This window comes from Doryrhamphus excisus, chromosome 11 (assembly GCF_030265055.1).
Source record: "Doryrhamphus excisus isolate RoL2022-K1 chromosome 11, RoL_Dexc_1.0, whole genome shotgun sequence".
NCBI lineage: Eukaryota > Metazoa > Chordata > Actinopteri > Syngnathiformes > Syngnathidae > Doryrhamphus > Doryrhamphus excisus.
Window position 1 is genome coordinate 20,403,403 of NC_080476.1, and position 14,098 is coordinate 20,417,500.

Sequence of the window (14,098 nt, forward strand, 5' to 3'; positions counted from 1 at the left end):
GAATCAGATGCAGAGTGACGCCTCTTGTCATCCAGCCTGTGTGACACACAGACACAAACCCTTCCTGTTTATAAAACTCACCAAAGATGTTGTGTAATCGTTCCACTCTGGAATAATAATTATTATAGGTCCAAAATGAACATGACATTCATGCCCATTTTGAGTGGTTAGCGTGCAGACCTCACAGCTAGGAGACCAGGGTTCAATTCCACCCTCGGCCATCTCTGTGTGGAGTTTGCATGTTCTCCCCGTGCATGCGTGGGTTTTCTCCGGGTACTCCGGTTTCCTCCCACATTCCAAAAACATGCTAGGTTAATTGGTGACTCCAAATTGTCCATAGGTATGAATGTGAGTGTGAATGGTTGTTTGTCTATATGTGCCCTATGATTGGCTGGCGACCAGTTCAGGGTCTACCCCGCCTCTTGTGAGTCCCAAAGATCAACCAGTACCTCGCAATTGACGAGTTGACTGAGTCACAGTGTCATCTTAGTAAGAACATTTTTCCAACACTAAATTCATCACACAGCAACTTAATACACAAAAGGTGTTTTTTAAGTTTGAAATGACAAAAAACCCAAATTTTTCAAAGTTTGAAATGAAATGAACACTGCAAAGAACACAACTAAACATCCAGCTGCAGCACAATGTTTTGGCATGAACTATAAATTCCTTCATTCATTTTCTACCGCTTATCCTCTGGGACCCTGTTGTACATTCTTTGAGTTGTTGAAAGAGAACAGTAAACTTGCAAAAATGTCATTTATAGTGGCTGCACGGCGGCCGAGTGGTTAGCGCGCAGGCTCCCCGTGCATGTGTGGTTTTTCTCCGGTACTCCGGTTTCCTCCCACATTCCAAAAACATGCTAGGTTAATTGGCCACTCCAAATTGTCCATAGGTATGAATGTGAGTGTGAATGGTTGTTTGTCTACTATATGTGCCCTGTGATTGGCTGGCCACCAGTCCAGGGTATACCTCGCCTCTCGCACAGCTGACAGCTGGGATAGGCTCCAGCACCCCCGCGACCCTCGTGAGGATAAGCGGTAGAAAATGAATGTATGTAAGCTTCAGCTGTACGTCTGTACCTTCCAATGTTCTTCATCAGACATGGGGAAGGGGCAACACCAGATACCAACCAAGGAGGACCTCCTGAAGAAATATAACCACATCCATAAAGTCCAACAGGTAAGCCACTTTTTACATCGAGCTTGTATCTTCCAAATGTTCGTGTTAAACGTGATATTATCTCATTGTTGCAGGATCCGCCTGGCAGGTTTCTGCAAAGCAGGAACCTAAACTGTGTTGCGCTTTGCGAAGGTTGGTATCACCAAGAAAAGCTTTTTATTTGTATTAATTTGACTCCACTCTTTTGCATAACATTTGTGTTTGTTATATAAACAGTAATAACCACAAAGGACCTCAAGAAGCACGGGAACGTGTGGGTGTGCCCCGTATCCGACCACGTGTGCACACGTTTCCTGTTTGTGTAAGTGCAACCGAAGCACGCCAACTTCAGCGCAACATTGTGCGTCTGCCTTGAAACAACGTGCCGCCATTTTGTGTCTCAGGTATGAAAACGGCCGCGTGGGAGATGTCCACATCAACACTCAGGACTCCGACATTCAGAGACAAATTTTACACGTCATTGCAACCAGGCCAAGCTGAAAAAAGGACGGATATACGTACCATACAGGTGGTCACATGACGTTTTGGGGTTGATGCCAAAGTAGATCATGAGGTTTGAGCATTTGGAAGTGAGCCCCGAAATCAATGAAACCTGAACTTCCTTACACGGCCTGCACTCAGTAAACACACGGGGGTCCTTGGGAACGTTTGGGAGAGTGACCAATCACAGTGGGGCGGGGGCGGAGTCAAGTTACACACACCTCTTGGGCGGTAGGCAGGAAATCCAAGGAATCATTGCTGGAAGGGGTGCAGAATCCGGAAGATCTAGAAAGCCGTAGCTGCTCTGCAGGAGTCCATAACTCAATGCAAGGGTCCATTTAAGAAAGTCCTCAATCTCCAATCTTAATTCAGATCTTTTTAGTCACTACGAGGTTAGCCCTTTTTTCCGACACTATTTTACAACATCTGTGCAAATGATATGCAAATGAGATGATGACACACCGAGGATAGCCAATGATTACCTTTTGTCACGCCCTGCAGTGACACCAATTAGCTGCTTCAGGTGAGCAGCCTGTTGGTTTCTCTTTGGTTGTTTTGCTTTGGTTTTCCTTCCGAGCTTCCTGTACGGTTTTGTGTCGTCATTTCAGACCTTGGCGGTCCTGATGGGAGGAGCTACCTGACAAGCTTATCTGTGCTACACCTTTGGTGGCAGGGGGGCGTCGTTCCATAGCTTCTCCCAGTCTTTCGCCAATAATTAGATACCGTATTTAGTCTTTAATATGGTGCTTTTAGTTGCATTAATAATTTATTGCACAATAGTTTTCTGTTATTGCATTTTTGCCTTATGGCTGCTGTGTGCGGTAGAACGGATATTAAAAGACTCTTTCTTCAAATCGACCTGCTTGTCTGGGATTCAACCCATCCTGAAGCGTGAGATATTTTGGAGGCGTACGAGTGTGTTCAGTGTTCAAAATGCATGTCTGTTGGTTTCTCTCCCAGAGGCGAGCGTTGAACGTAACAAAAAAAAAAATTCCCAATATTCTTTCACCATTAGAGTCCCAAAGATCAACCAGTACCTCGCAATTGACGAGTTGACTGAGTCACAGTGTCATCTTAGTAAGAACACTAAATTCATCACACAGCAACTTAATACACAAAAGGTGTTTTTTAAGTTTGAAATGACAAAAAACCCAAATTTTTCAAAGTTTGAAATGAAATGAACACTGCAAAGAACGCAACTAAACATCCAGCTGCAGCACAATGTTTTGGCATGAACTATAAATTCCTTCATTCATTTTCTACCGCTTATCCTCTGGGACCCTGTTGTACATTCTTTGAGTTGTTGAAAGAGAACAGTAAACTTGCAAAAATGTCATTTATAGTGGCTGCACGACGGCCGAGTGGTTAGCGCGCAGGCTCCCCGTGCATGTGTGGTTTTTCTCCGGTACTCCGGTTTCCTCCCACATTCCAAAAACATGCTAGGTTAATTGGCCACTCCAAATTGTCCATAGGTATGAATGTGAGTGTGAATGGTTGTTTGTCTATATGTGCCCTTGGATAGGCTCCAGCACCCCCGCGACCTTTGTGAGGATAAGCGGTAGAAAATGAATGAATGAATTTATAGTTCATGCCAAAACATTGTGCTGCAGCTGGATGTTTAGTTGTGTTCTTTGCAGTGTTCATTTCATTTCAAACTTTGAAAAATTTGGGTTTTTTGTCATTTCAAACTTAAAAAACACCTTTTGTGTATTAAGTTGCTGTGTGATGAATTTAGTGTTGGGAAAAATTTCTTACTAGGATGACACTGTGATTCAGACTGTTAATCTTTACCAATCTTTGCTACTTCCCGGTCCACAGCAGACTTTTCCTTCTCTCATGTTTTCCTCATTCATCAACTCTTCACACCGTCACAGTATTTAGTACAGTAAACCTCGGATACATCGGACTCGGATATATCGGAAATTCGCTCACAACGGACAGATAAAAAAGAACCAATTTTTCTGTAATGCATTTCCAATAAAAATTCATTGCATATATCGGATTTTTTATAACGGATTTCGCCTATTTCGGACAAAATCTCCAGTCCCGTTCCAATGCATTTCCATGAAATTTCCCTCGCATATATCGGATGGCCGCATCGTGGCGCTCCGATTCGCCGAATCGTGACAGGCCGCTATACGACGTCATTTGCAGCGTTGCCTGGTACATTGGAAAAATAGTCAAGGAAGTGCCTTTTTATAACGGATAAAATCCGATTTACGCATATACCAGATATAAATCCGATATATGCGTAAAACTGACATTTTCCGGTATACGCATATAACGGATTTCGCTTATATCGGACAAAACCAGTGGGAACAATTGAATCCGATATATCCGAGGTTTACTGTATTTGAGCATTTAAAAGTAATATTTAAAGTCATTTACTTAGTCTTGCATTTAATTTGAACAAACGACAGCGTGCTTATTGTTCATGTTAGCAAACACCGCAGGATGCGTCCCCTCCTGTGAGGCAGAAAGGCAACATTATAACACTACCGTGCTTCCATATGAGCCCCACAGCTGCCACCCCTTCTTCTCCCGTCGGCGTGGTTGGCTGCCATTGCTGTTTTAAAGACATTTAGGCCAAAAAAGTGATGACATAGTAGTGACATCATAGTACAGCAGCCATTTAGTGGGTCATCCCAGCAGGCGATAGATTGACTACAAGGTTGCATTAGCCCAAAGGACGACCATATGGCTTCCTGATTCTGGTGCAAAGGATACGGACATGATTACCAGACTCGTATGGGCATCAAACACCCAAACTTTCTGAATGATTGATTGCACAATAAAACAATTGAGTTGTGCACAAGCGCACGCCTCGTTGCGTCACATTTAATCATGCGTATTCATTCGCAAAATTCCTGCGGCTTCAGGGTGTAAATGAAGTTTGATCGGCCAACGCCAGCGTACATTAATGAGTTAGAATGCCGCATGTGCCTTTAAGAGCTCTTTGTGCCACTCCACATGCCTCTCTCGGAGCCTCGTGGGTGTTTCTTGGCATCGACTCTCCTCCTGCTGAACCGGGCGAGGATGTCCTTCACATCAGAGGTAGAAGTAGACAAAGACATGTCCATGTTTCTTCTTTTTCTTCATTACCTCACAATGACGGATGTTTGGACACATTATGGACTGTAAACAATGACGGAACCAACGGATCAGATGAGAACTTCACTCAGTCAGAAGAACTTGAGGAGAGTGAGCCGCACAGAAGACAGCAGTCCCTATCCCATTCCTGGACTTGCCACGGACTTTCTCCACATGAGAGTGAAAGAAGGAAGCAAGATCCGCAATTTACTGCGCTTCGCAACAGCTCGCATGCAAGACCAAGGCAAAAACAGCGAGACATCGCTGAGACAGGTCGTCTTCACCGGTTCGGACAGAGGAGTCACTAAGACCATCACTTGTGTGGAGATCCTCAAACGCAAAGTGGCAGGACTCCACCAGGTCTCCAAGCTCTACTACAAGACAGTGAATGAGGTTTGGGAAGATGACGGAGACGGAGACGGAGACGCGGGTGGAAGCAGGCAGAGGACAGTCCCTGCCATCTGTATCCTGCTGTCCAAAGACCCTCTCGACGCTCAGGAGCCCGGATACCAACCTCCACATACCGCGATCACAGAGGACACGGACACATGTGAAGGCGTGACCCGGACGCCGCATGGGCCACCCTCGGCTAAGCGAATACGTATGGAAGACTGGAGTCAAAGTGTGCCTCCGTTGACAAATCCATTTCAGGGTGGCCTAGTCGGCTTACCAGGACAAAAACATGGCGAGAGAAAGAGGCGGTTCAACTAGCAACCAGCCGGTCCGCTCTAGACAGAGAAGAACCTGTTTTTGATGTAGGTCCTTAAAAACCGCAGAGAAGAAGACTACTACCCCCATCCAGATAGAGAAGCTGCTCCTTATGCATCCATTTCTGTACCGCTGGTCATCGTTAGGGTCCCGGGTAAGCTGGAGCCTATCCTCGCTGACGGTCAGAGGCGGGGTACACCTGGACTGGACGCCCATCGCAGGGAACATGTACTCCGTATATGGACCAGCAACCACTCACGTTCACTTTAAGACCAATGGACAATTCAGAGAAGCACCAAACTACACGCAGAACAGAAAGGACATAATAAGTAAATTAGGAATATGTAAAAAGTATGTGCTTTTTAACATTGGTACACTATTATCTGTATGTATTACTATTACTATTACTATTACTATTAAAGTGGAATCCTATGCCAAATATCACACCAACTAGCACAATATTAATTAGAACCAATAATATTAATAGATTAGACATATTATATAGTATGGGCTGCACGGTGGACAAGTGGTTAGAACGGAGGCCACAGCTAGGGGTTCAATTCCACCCTAGGACATCTCTGTGTGGAGTTTGCATGTTTCTCGGGTACTCCGGTTTCCTCCCACATTCCAAAAACATGCTAGGTTAATTGGCCACTCCAAATTATCCATAGGTATGAATGTGAGTGTGAATGGTTGTTTGTCTAAATCAGGGGTCAGCAACCCGCGGCTCCAGAGCCGCATGTGGCTCTCCAGCCTCTTTGTTGCGGCTCCCTTTGCAATGCTTGAATATTTTTTAGCACCCGTGTGGTGAAAATGCACGTCTTTGTTATGAGTTTACAAAAATCCAACTTTGTGTGAGACCATGAATGCATCCTGACTGAGTTCTGACTGGTGACTGAATGAGCAGACAGGATGCTATCCAGTTCTCTCTGACAGGTTAACATGAAGGGAAATGAGTAATACTTTGAGTTATTTGAGTTATTAATTATTATTAATGAGTTATTTGACGATTCTAAAAAATAAATTAGAGCTCATTTAAAAACAAAAGTTTATCTCCAGTACTAGCAAGAGTACTCCAACTCGTCTTTTTTTTTCCCTCCAATGTTGTTTTAAACATACAACGTTTTGCGGCTCCAGGCTATTTTTCTGTAGTGGGCAAGTGGGTGAAATGGCTCTTTTCATAGTAAAGGTTGCCGACCCCTGGTCTAAATAAATTAAAAGTGTTTTGTACAGTACCGTTCATAATAACATTTCAATGAGACAATTATATTGTTTCACCCAAGCTAATTATCTAATTATCTGTGTTTTAGATATATTCTGGCATATATATATATATATATATATATATATATATATATATATATATATATATATATATATATATATATATATATATATATATATATATATATATATATATATATATATATATATATGGATATTCTGGCGTGCTTTTGTGTCAATCAAGTGCGGTACACATAAACGCTTCTATTTGAGGTCAAAGTCAGAAGAAAAAAACTTGCACATGCGCACAATGAATAAATGACGTCACAACTGAGTTACGCTTCCTGCTGCGGAATCTGACCGAACACCGGTCCGCGTCGCTTCGCTGTCCCGCATCATGTTCAGAGCAGCCGCCCGCCTTTCCTTCTCCGGTTTTCGGAGTTTGGCCCACAGGAAGCCGGGGTGCAAAGGTATTAGCCATGTGTATTAATCGGGCACATTCGGACCCAACAGGGTTGGTTCAGTGACTTATTTGTGGACGGAGCACAGCTCCCATGCTAGTTCATGTTAGCCCCACAACTATCGGCGACAAGGACTAACCACAATTAGACTCATCTTATTTTACAGCACTCAAATTACATTTTAATTAACTTTCTCATTGAGCCTGTGATGTGTTTGCATGTTAAAAGCTCTTTGTTGCTCTTGTCTCTGTGTGTCCTTGTGGTGACCCAGTTGAACCTCCCATTTCCCGGGCCTTGTGGTAGGGCTGCTCATGCTAGCATGTTAGCTTTAGCTAACCCAGTTCATCCAAGCAGCTATAGTCGTTTTACTAGGAAGGCATTAATTATGTTTTTGTGGTATATTTTGAGTTTCGTTTAGCTAAATCCGTGTGCTTAAAATTTCCTTCTGACTGTATATTGACTGTCTATAATAATATTTCTATTGCTGGGCAATATTCGACTGTTTGTTGACGTTTCATTGACAGCACTTTGGATGCTTTACCGGTATTGTTGATTGTACATATTTGCCCTTCCTCATAAAGCAGCTTTATGACCGTGTGGGTATTTTACTGTTTGGCGACTAAATGTCACTTTCACCTTGCAGCTCTGTTGGCCTCCAGGTGCTATTCACACGGGAAACAAGAGACAGATGAAGAGTTCGATGCCCGCTGGGTTACCTACTTTAACAAGCAAGACATTGATGCATGGGAGCTGAGAAAAGGTACGTTGCCATAAAGTTGCGTTTGAGTTTTTTTTTTTGTTATCAATATTTGTTACAAAGTGGTCTAGTTAACCCATCCATCCATTTTCTGCGGCGCTTATCCTCACGAGGGTCGGAGGGGGGGTGCTGGAGCCTACCCCAGCTGACCTCACGGTGTTTAGCCGCATTTTATGTCTTGTTCTTGTCACTTTTTTCTTCAATCTCCCTGCGTCTTTAAACACGCGCTTCCTTCTTTGTCCTCTGTGTAGGTGACATATATTTTGTAATCGATGTCGTCAAATTTTTCAAATAATCGTTGCAGCCCTACTTGCAAGTACAGCAGGTTGGGACGGGCGTTATAGCCGCTGTCTGCTAACGGATGATCACATCGCAAGCCTCATACACTCCACACCCTGCCAAGTGTTTGGCCCCAAATGCCACACCAATTAAAGTTTTTAAAATTATTCACAAATTGCACAGATGAGGAATAGAGTTTGTTTATATACAGTGAAGAAAATAAGTATTTGAACACCCTGCTATTTTGCTATTTCTCCCACTTAGAAATCATGGAGGGGTCTGAAATTTTCATCGTAGGTGCATGTCCACTGTGAGAGAGATAAACTAAAAAGAAAAATCCAGAAATCACAATGCATGATTTTTTAACAATTTATTTGTGTGATACAGCTGCAAATAAGTATTTGAACACCTGTGTATCATCTAGAATTCTGACCCTGAAAGACCTGTTAGTCTGCCCATTAGAAGTCCACCTGCACTCCATGTATCATCCTGAATCAGATGCACCTGTTTGAGGTCGTTAGCTGCATAAAGACACCTGTCCACCCCATACAATCAGTAAGACTTTAACTTGTAACATGGCGAAGACCAAAGAGCTGTCCAAAGACACCAGAGACAAAATTGTACACCTCCACAAGGCTGGAAAGGGCTACGGAGCAATTACCAAGCAGCTTGGTGAAAAAAGGTCCACTGTTGGAGCTATCATTAGAAAATGGAAGAAGCTAAACATGACGGTCAATCTCAATCGGAGTGGAGCCCCATGCAAGATATCACCTCGTGGGGTCTCAATGATTCTAAGAAAGGTGAGGAATCAGCCCAGAACTACACGACAGGACTTGGTCAATGACCTGAAAAGAGCTGGGACCACCGTTTCCAAGGTTACTGTAGGTAATACACTAAGACGTCATGATGTGAAATCATGCATGGCACGAAAGGTTCCCCTGCTTAAACCAGCACATGTCAAGGCCCGTCTTAAGTTTGCATATGACCATTTGGATGATACAGAGGAGTCATGGGAGAAAGTTTTATGGTCAGATGAGACCAAAATAGAACTTTTTGCTCATAATTCCAATAAGCGTGTTTGGAGGAAGAAGAATGAAGAGTACAATCCGAAGAACACCATCCCTACTGTGAAGCATGGGGGTGGTAGCATCATGCTTTGGGGGTGTTTTTCTGCACATGGGACAGGACGAGTGCACTGCATTAAAGAGAGGATGACTGGGGCCGTGTATTGTGAGATTTTGGGGAACAACCTCCTTCCCTCTGTCAGAGCATTGAAGATGGGTCGTGGCTGGGTCTTCCAACACGACAACGACCCGAAGCACACAGCCAGGAAAACCAAGGAGTGGCTCCGTAAGAAGCATATCAAGGTTCTAGCATGGCCCAGCCAGTCTCCAGACCTGAACCCAATCGAAAATCTTTGGAGGGAGCTCAAACTCCGTGTTTCTCAGCGACAGCCCAGAAACCTGACTGATCTAGAGAAGATATGTGTGGAGGAGTGGGCCAAGATCCCTCCTGCAGTGTGTGCAAACCTGGTGAAAAACTACAGGAAACGTTTGACCTCTGTAATAGCAAACAAAGGCTACTGTACCAAATATTAACATTCATTTTCTCAGGTGTTCAAATACTTATTAGCAGCTGTATCACACAAATAAATTGTTAAAAAATCATGCATTGTGATTTCTGGATTTTTCTTTTTAGTTTATCTCTCTCACAGTGGACATGCACCTACGATGAAAATTTCAGACCCCTCCATGATTTCTAAGTGGGAGAAATAGCAAAATAGCAGGGTGTTCAAATACTTATTTTCTTCACTGTATGTACCATTTTCTATACCACTTGTTAGCACTCACTCCAATCGTGGGTGGAAGCTGGAGCCCATCCCAGCCGACTTATTTATACGTTTTTATCAACCTGAATGAAGATACGAAGATATACCGTATTTTCCGGACTATAAGTGGCACTTTTTTTCATAGGTTGGCTGTTCCTGCGACTTATACTCCAGAGCGACTTTGAAATGAAAAAAGTGTTTATGTTCCATAAACACTGGACACCTTTTCTGTTCATGTTTATGTTTTGTGTAGCTGAATAAGCATTGTGTTAGCATATCTTACATCTATTCAGCCTGTTCTCTATTCTTTTATTGTTACAACCTGCCTTCCAAGATGACGTAATGTCTGTTTTGGTCAAGTAGTTTGGAAAATAAATTACCTGCAAAAGATTTTACTTATATATACTCCAGTGCGACTTATGTATGTTTTTGTTCTACCTTATTATGCATTTTTGGCCTTGTGCCATTATACTCCAGTGCGACTTATGTATGTTTTTGTTCTACCTTATTATGCATTTTTGGCTTTGTGCGACTTATACTCCGTGACGACTTATGTATGTTTTTTTTTCTACCTAATTATGCATTTTTGGCATTGTGCGACTTATACTCCGGAGTGACTTATAGTCCAGAAAATACGGTAATTTACCTCTTTTATGTTTTTTTGCCCGAGAGGCAAAAAGAGGTGATGATGGGGTCCCATATGATAAAAAATACTTGTGTATGTAGTACAGGAATGGGCAAACTACGGCCCGGGGGCCACATGCGCTCCACCAAGCGTTTGAATCCGGCCCGCCAGTTGCTTTTTAAGTATTTCAACTTTTAATATACAAGCTGGCAACATGACTTGCAAGTCGAAAAAAAAATGTCAAATTCTATTTTGTAATTTGATGTGGTCTGATGTTTAAAGTGCTCCTAAAAAAGGGGCATAGGACACTTTTACAGATACAATTAGACAATGAATTCAATGCAGAATGTTAGAATTGTAAATGTAAAATAGTGTGTGTGTGTGTTAAATATATTTTCTGCCCCCCTGGACTATTTTGTTAACCTTCCTCTTGTGTTAGATTTCTGGTATCATTTCTTATATTAACGGGTCAGTTTTGACCCGTGTATTAAATCAGCTATAAAATACACTAAAAATAATAAGTTACCATCATATTTGCTTCTCATGTCTTGGTTACCTTCTTAGGCTTCCTCATCCATGAAAATGTTGCTTTTAATACTTTTGGTGTGGGCATGGAGGCCTTTTTTTGTCACTATACCCCTCCATTTCTATTTACAAAAATGGTCAAATGAACCTCAAAAGAATCATATTCATAAATTTCTTACCTGGCTATTACTGAGGGATATAGAACATATCTTTTAAATCAATTAGTTTGATTTATTTTCTAATTTTAGTATGAATCACTAAAGAAACATGTATGGTGTTGGGGTGAATTTTGACCCATATATATTCATGTCAAGAAAAGGTAGAAAAAGTGATTGTTTTCAGCAACAGAACTTTAGTATAAAGTGAAATGAAAAAGCAGAACAGGTCCAGATCTTGGTTCACTGTACTTCTTGTTATTCTTTCCATGATCCAAATTGTAAATCAGCCAATCAAATGAGTGAATTCCCCTCACATGTCTGGACCTTGTTTTTCTGCTGGTATACTGGAAAAGCGGTCCAAATGAGAATCCCCTGAAGCTTCCATGATGAGAAGAGGAGCTGGTTGTCATTGTGTTGGCTAATTGTACACTTATGATTTCAGTTTCGGCTTAAATATTGCTTTATAGCAGGGGTGGGCAAACTTTTTGACTCATGGGCCGCATTGAGTTAACAAAATTGTGCGGGGGGCCAGAACATATATTTAACACACATGATTTTACGCTTATAATTTTAATAATTGTAATAATTTTAATGATTTTTAATATTTTAAAAATATTTTTAATGATTTTTAATATTTTTTAAATAATTTTTAATAATTTTTTTAATAATTTTTAATAATTTTTAATAATTTTTAATAATTTTTAATAATGTTTTAATAATGTTTTAAATAATTTTTAATATTTTTTTAATAATTTTTAATAATTTTTTAATAATTTTTAATAATTTTTAATAATTTTACGCCTTGAATTATTTGTCTAATTTTAATTGTCATACTATCAGCTATATGTTCTTGTTTCCTTTTTTTCAGGAGCACTTTAAACATCAGACCACATCAAACTACGATTTATTTATTTATTTTTTTTACTGAATAAGACATCCAACTTGAAAGTCATGTTGCCAGCTGGTATGTTAAAAGTTGAAATACTTAAAAGCAACTAGCGGGCCGGATTCAAACGTTTGGTGGGCCGCATGTGGCCCCCGGGCCGTAGTTTGCCCACCCCTGCTTTATAGTCATATTATTATAACCGGGTCCAAACCCGCCCTAACAATACAGTGGTCATAATTTCAACCAGACTATTTTAAAATGTAGTAAAAATATTTTTTTTTGTTTTTATTTTGTTGAAATAGTTTCCTGACAAAGTGAAAAAAGCCTTGATGCAATAAACAAATGTGATTCTTTTTATGCACTAAAATGTAAAACAGGTCGATGCCGACCCTAACACAAGAGGAGGGTTAACTCACGAGTCAAAATGTCTGCCCACCCCTGATGTAGTCCATGTTTAGTACCTGATCAGTCGTCTGTATCTTTTCCTCCTCAGAGAGTGGTGGTGTCAGGAGTGAAATCATCAGCTCAACTCAGCACCAAGCAGCTGATTGAGCTCCTGTTCTTCTCTCAGGCCATCGGGCATTGTAAGACCACCCCAACGCTCCAACATGGCTTCCTGGTGCAGGTCAAAAAAAAAAAATGAAAGACTGCAAAAATGCTTTATTCTGCTGAGATATCTTTTGAATGATTTTTAAAATGAAATACGGTATGTCCACAGGTTATGAGGTATGCAGAGCAGAGAATGGCTACGTTGAACGAATACTGCGTGGTTTGTGATGAGAGACACGTTTTCCAGAACGGCCCCATGTTGAAGGTAAATTCCGCCCGGCAACCCCCTGTTTATGAAACCGCACTCTTATTGTGTTGTGTTGCGTTCCTAGCCTGCGGTGTGCACCAGGGAACTCTGCGTCTTCTCCCATCACACCATGGGGGTTATGGCAGAAGCCACGGAGGAGGTCGCCACGGGTGCAGAGGTTAGGATCTCCAGGATTGTTCTTGTGTAAAAGTTGAGCCAATCCTCAAAGTATAAATATAGTTATTGACACCGTTAGCCACTCTATCCTCCTGTCCCGCCTCAAAACCAGCCCCAATATCGCTGATTCATCTCTGGCCTGGCAACAGTCCGTGCTCCTCCTCCGTAGCCCCTTTACCTCAAGGTGTTCCCCAAGGTTCGGTGCTTGGTCCTCTTCTCTTCATCCTCTACATCAGGGGTGGGCAAACTACAGCCCAGGGGCCACATGCGGCCCACCAAACGTTTGAATCCGGCCCGCCAGTTGCTTTTAAGTATTTCAACTTTTAACATACCAGCTGGCAACATGACTTTCAAGTCGGATGTCTTATTCAGTAAAAAAAAAATTTAAAAAAAATCGTAGTTTGATGTGGTCTGATGTTTAAAGTGCTCCTGAAAAAAAGGAAACAAGAACATATAGCTGATAGTATGACAATTAAAATTAGACAAATAATTCAAGGCGTAAAATTATTAAAAATTATTAAAAATTATTAAAAATTATTAAAAATTATTAAAAATTATTAAAAATTATTAAAAATTATTAAAAATTATTTAAAAATTATTGAAAATTATTAAAAAATTATTAAAAAATTATTAAAAATTATTAAAAATTATTAAAAATTATTACATATTATTACAAATTATTGAAAATTATTAAAAAAATATTAAAACTTATTTTAAAAATATTTTAAAAATATTTAAAATTATTAAAATTATTAAAATTATAAGCGTAAAATCATGTGTGTTAAATATATGTTCTGGCCCCCCGCACAATTTTGTTAACTCAATGCGGCCCATGAGTCAAAAAGTTTGCCCACCCCTGCTCTACATCCTTCCACTTGGCAATATCATCCGTCGACATGGCCTCAATTTCCACAGCTACGCA

General features: G+C 41.0%; 3 protein-coding genes across 6 annotated transcripts in view; all 3 read left to right on the forward strand.

Moving 5' to 3' along the window:
• LOC131138570 (protein mono-ADP-ribosyltransferase PARP6-like) overlaps positions 1-3,249 on the forward strand; it is a 32,159-nt gene extending 28,910 nt beyond the window's left edge. For all 3 annotated transcript variants that reach the window (XM_058087592.1, XM_058087594.1, XM_058087593.1), the window contains 4 exons: positions 1,103-1,182; positions 1,257-1,314; positions 1,399-1,483; positions 1,566-3,249. In XM_058087592.1, the coding sequence (XP_057943575.1) occupies positions 1,103-1,182; positions 1,257-1,314; positions 1,399-1,483; positions 1,566-1,662 (320 nt within the window). In that variant the 3' untranslated portion in view covers positions 1,663-3,249. The remainder of the gene's footprint in view (positions 1-1,102; positions 1,183-1,256; positions 1,315-1,398; positions 1,484-1,565) is intronic.
• Positions 3,250-3,392: 143 nt separating this feature from the next.
• LOC131138572 (ribonuclease P protein subunit p25-like protein) lies at positions 3,393-6,059 on the forward strand. Its single transcript, XM_058087596.1, has one exon. The coding sequence runs from the start codon at positions 4,807-4,809 to the stop codon at positions 5,461-5,463; it is 657 nt and encodes a 218-aa protein (XP_057943579.1). The 5' UTR covers positions 3,393-4,806; the 3' UTR covers positions 5,464-6,059.
• Positions 6,060-6,977: 918 nt separating this feature from the next.
• The window catches only part of LOC131138015 (protein mono-ADP-ribosyltransferase PARP6-like), a 20,267-nt gene continuing 13,146 nt past the window's right edge, over positions 6,978-14,098 (forward strand). The window contains exons 1-5 of one of the 2 annotated variants that reach the window (XM_058086551.1): positions 6,978-7,154; positions 7,789-7,905; positions 12,697-12,828; positions 12,922-13,017; positions 13,085-13,177. In XM_058086551.1, coding sequence (XP_057942534.1) covers positions 12,925-13,017; positions 13,085-13,177 — 186 coding nt within the window. In that variant the 5' untranslated portion in view covers positions 6,978-7,154; positions 7,789-7,905; positions 12,697-12,828; positions 12,922-12,924. The remainder of the gene's footprint in view (positions 7,155-7,788; positions 7,906-12,696; positions 12,829-12,921; positions 13,018-13,084; positions 13,178-14,098) is intronic. The other variant, XM_058086552.1, reaches the window with a different exon arrangement.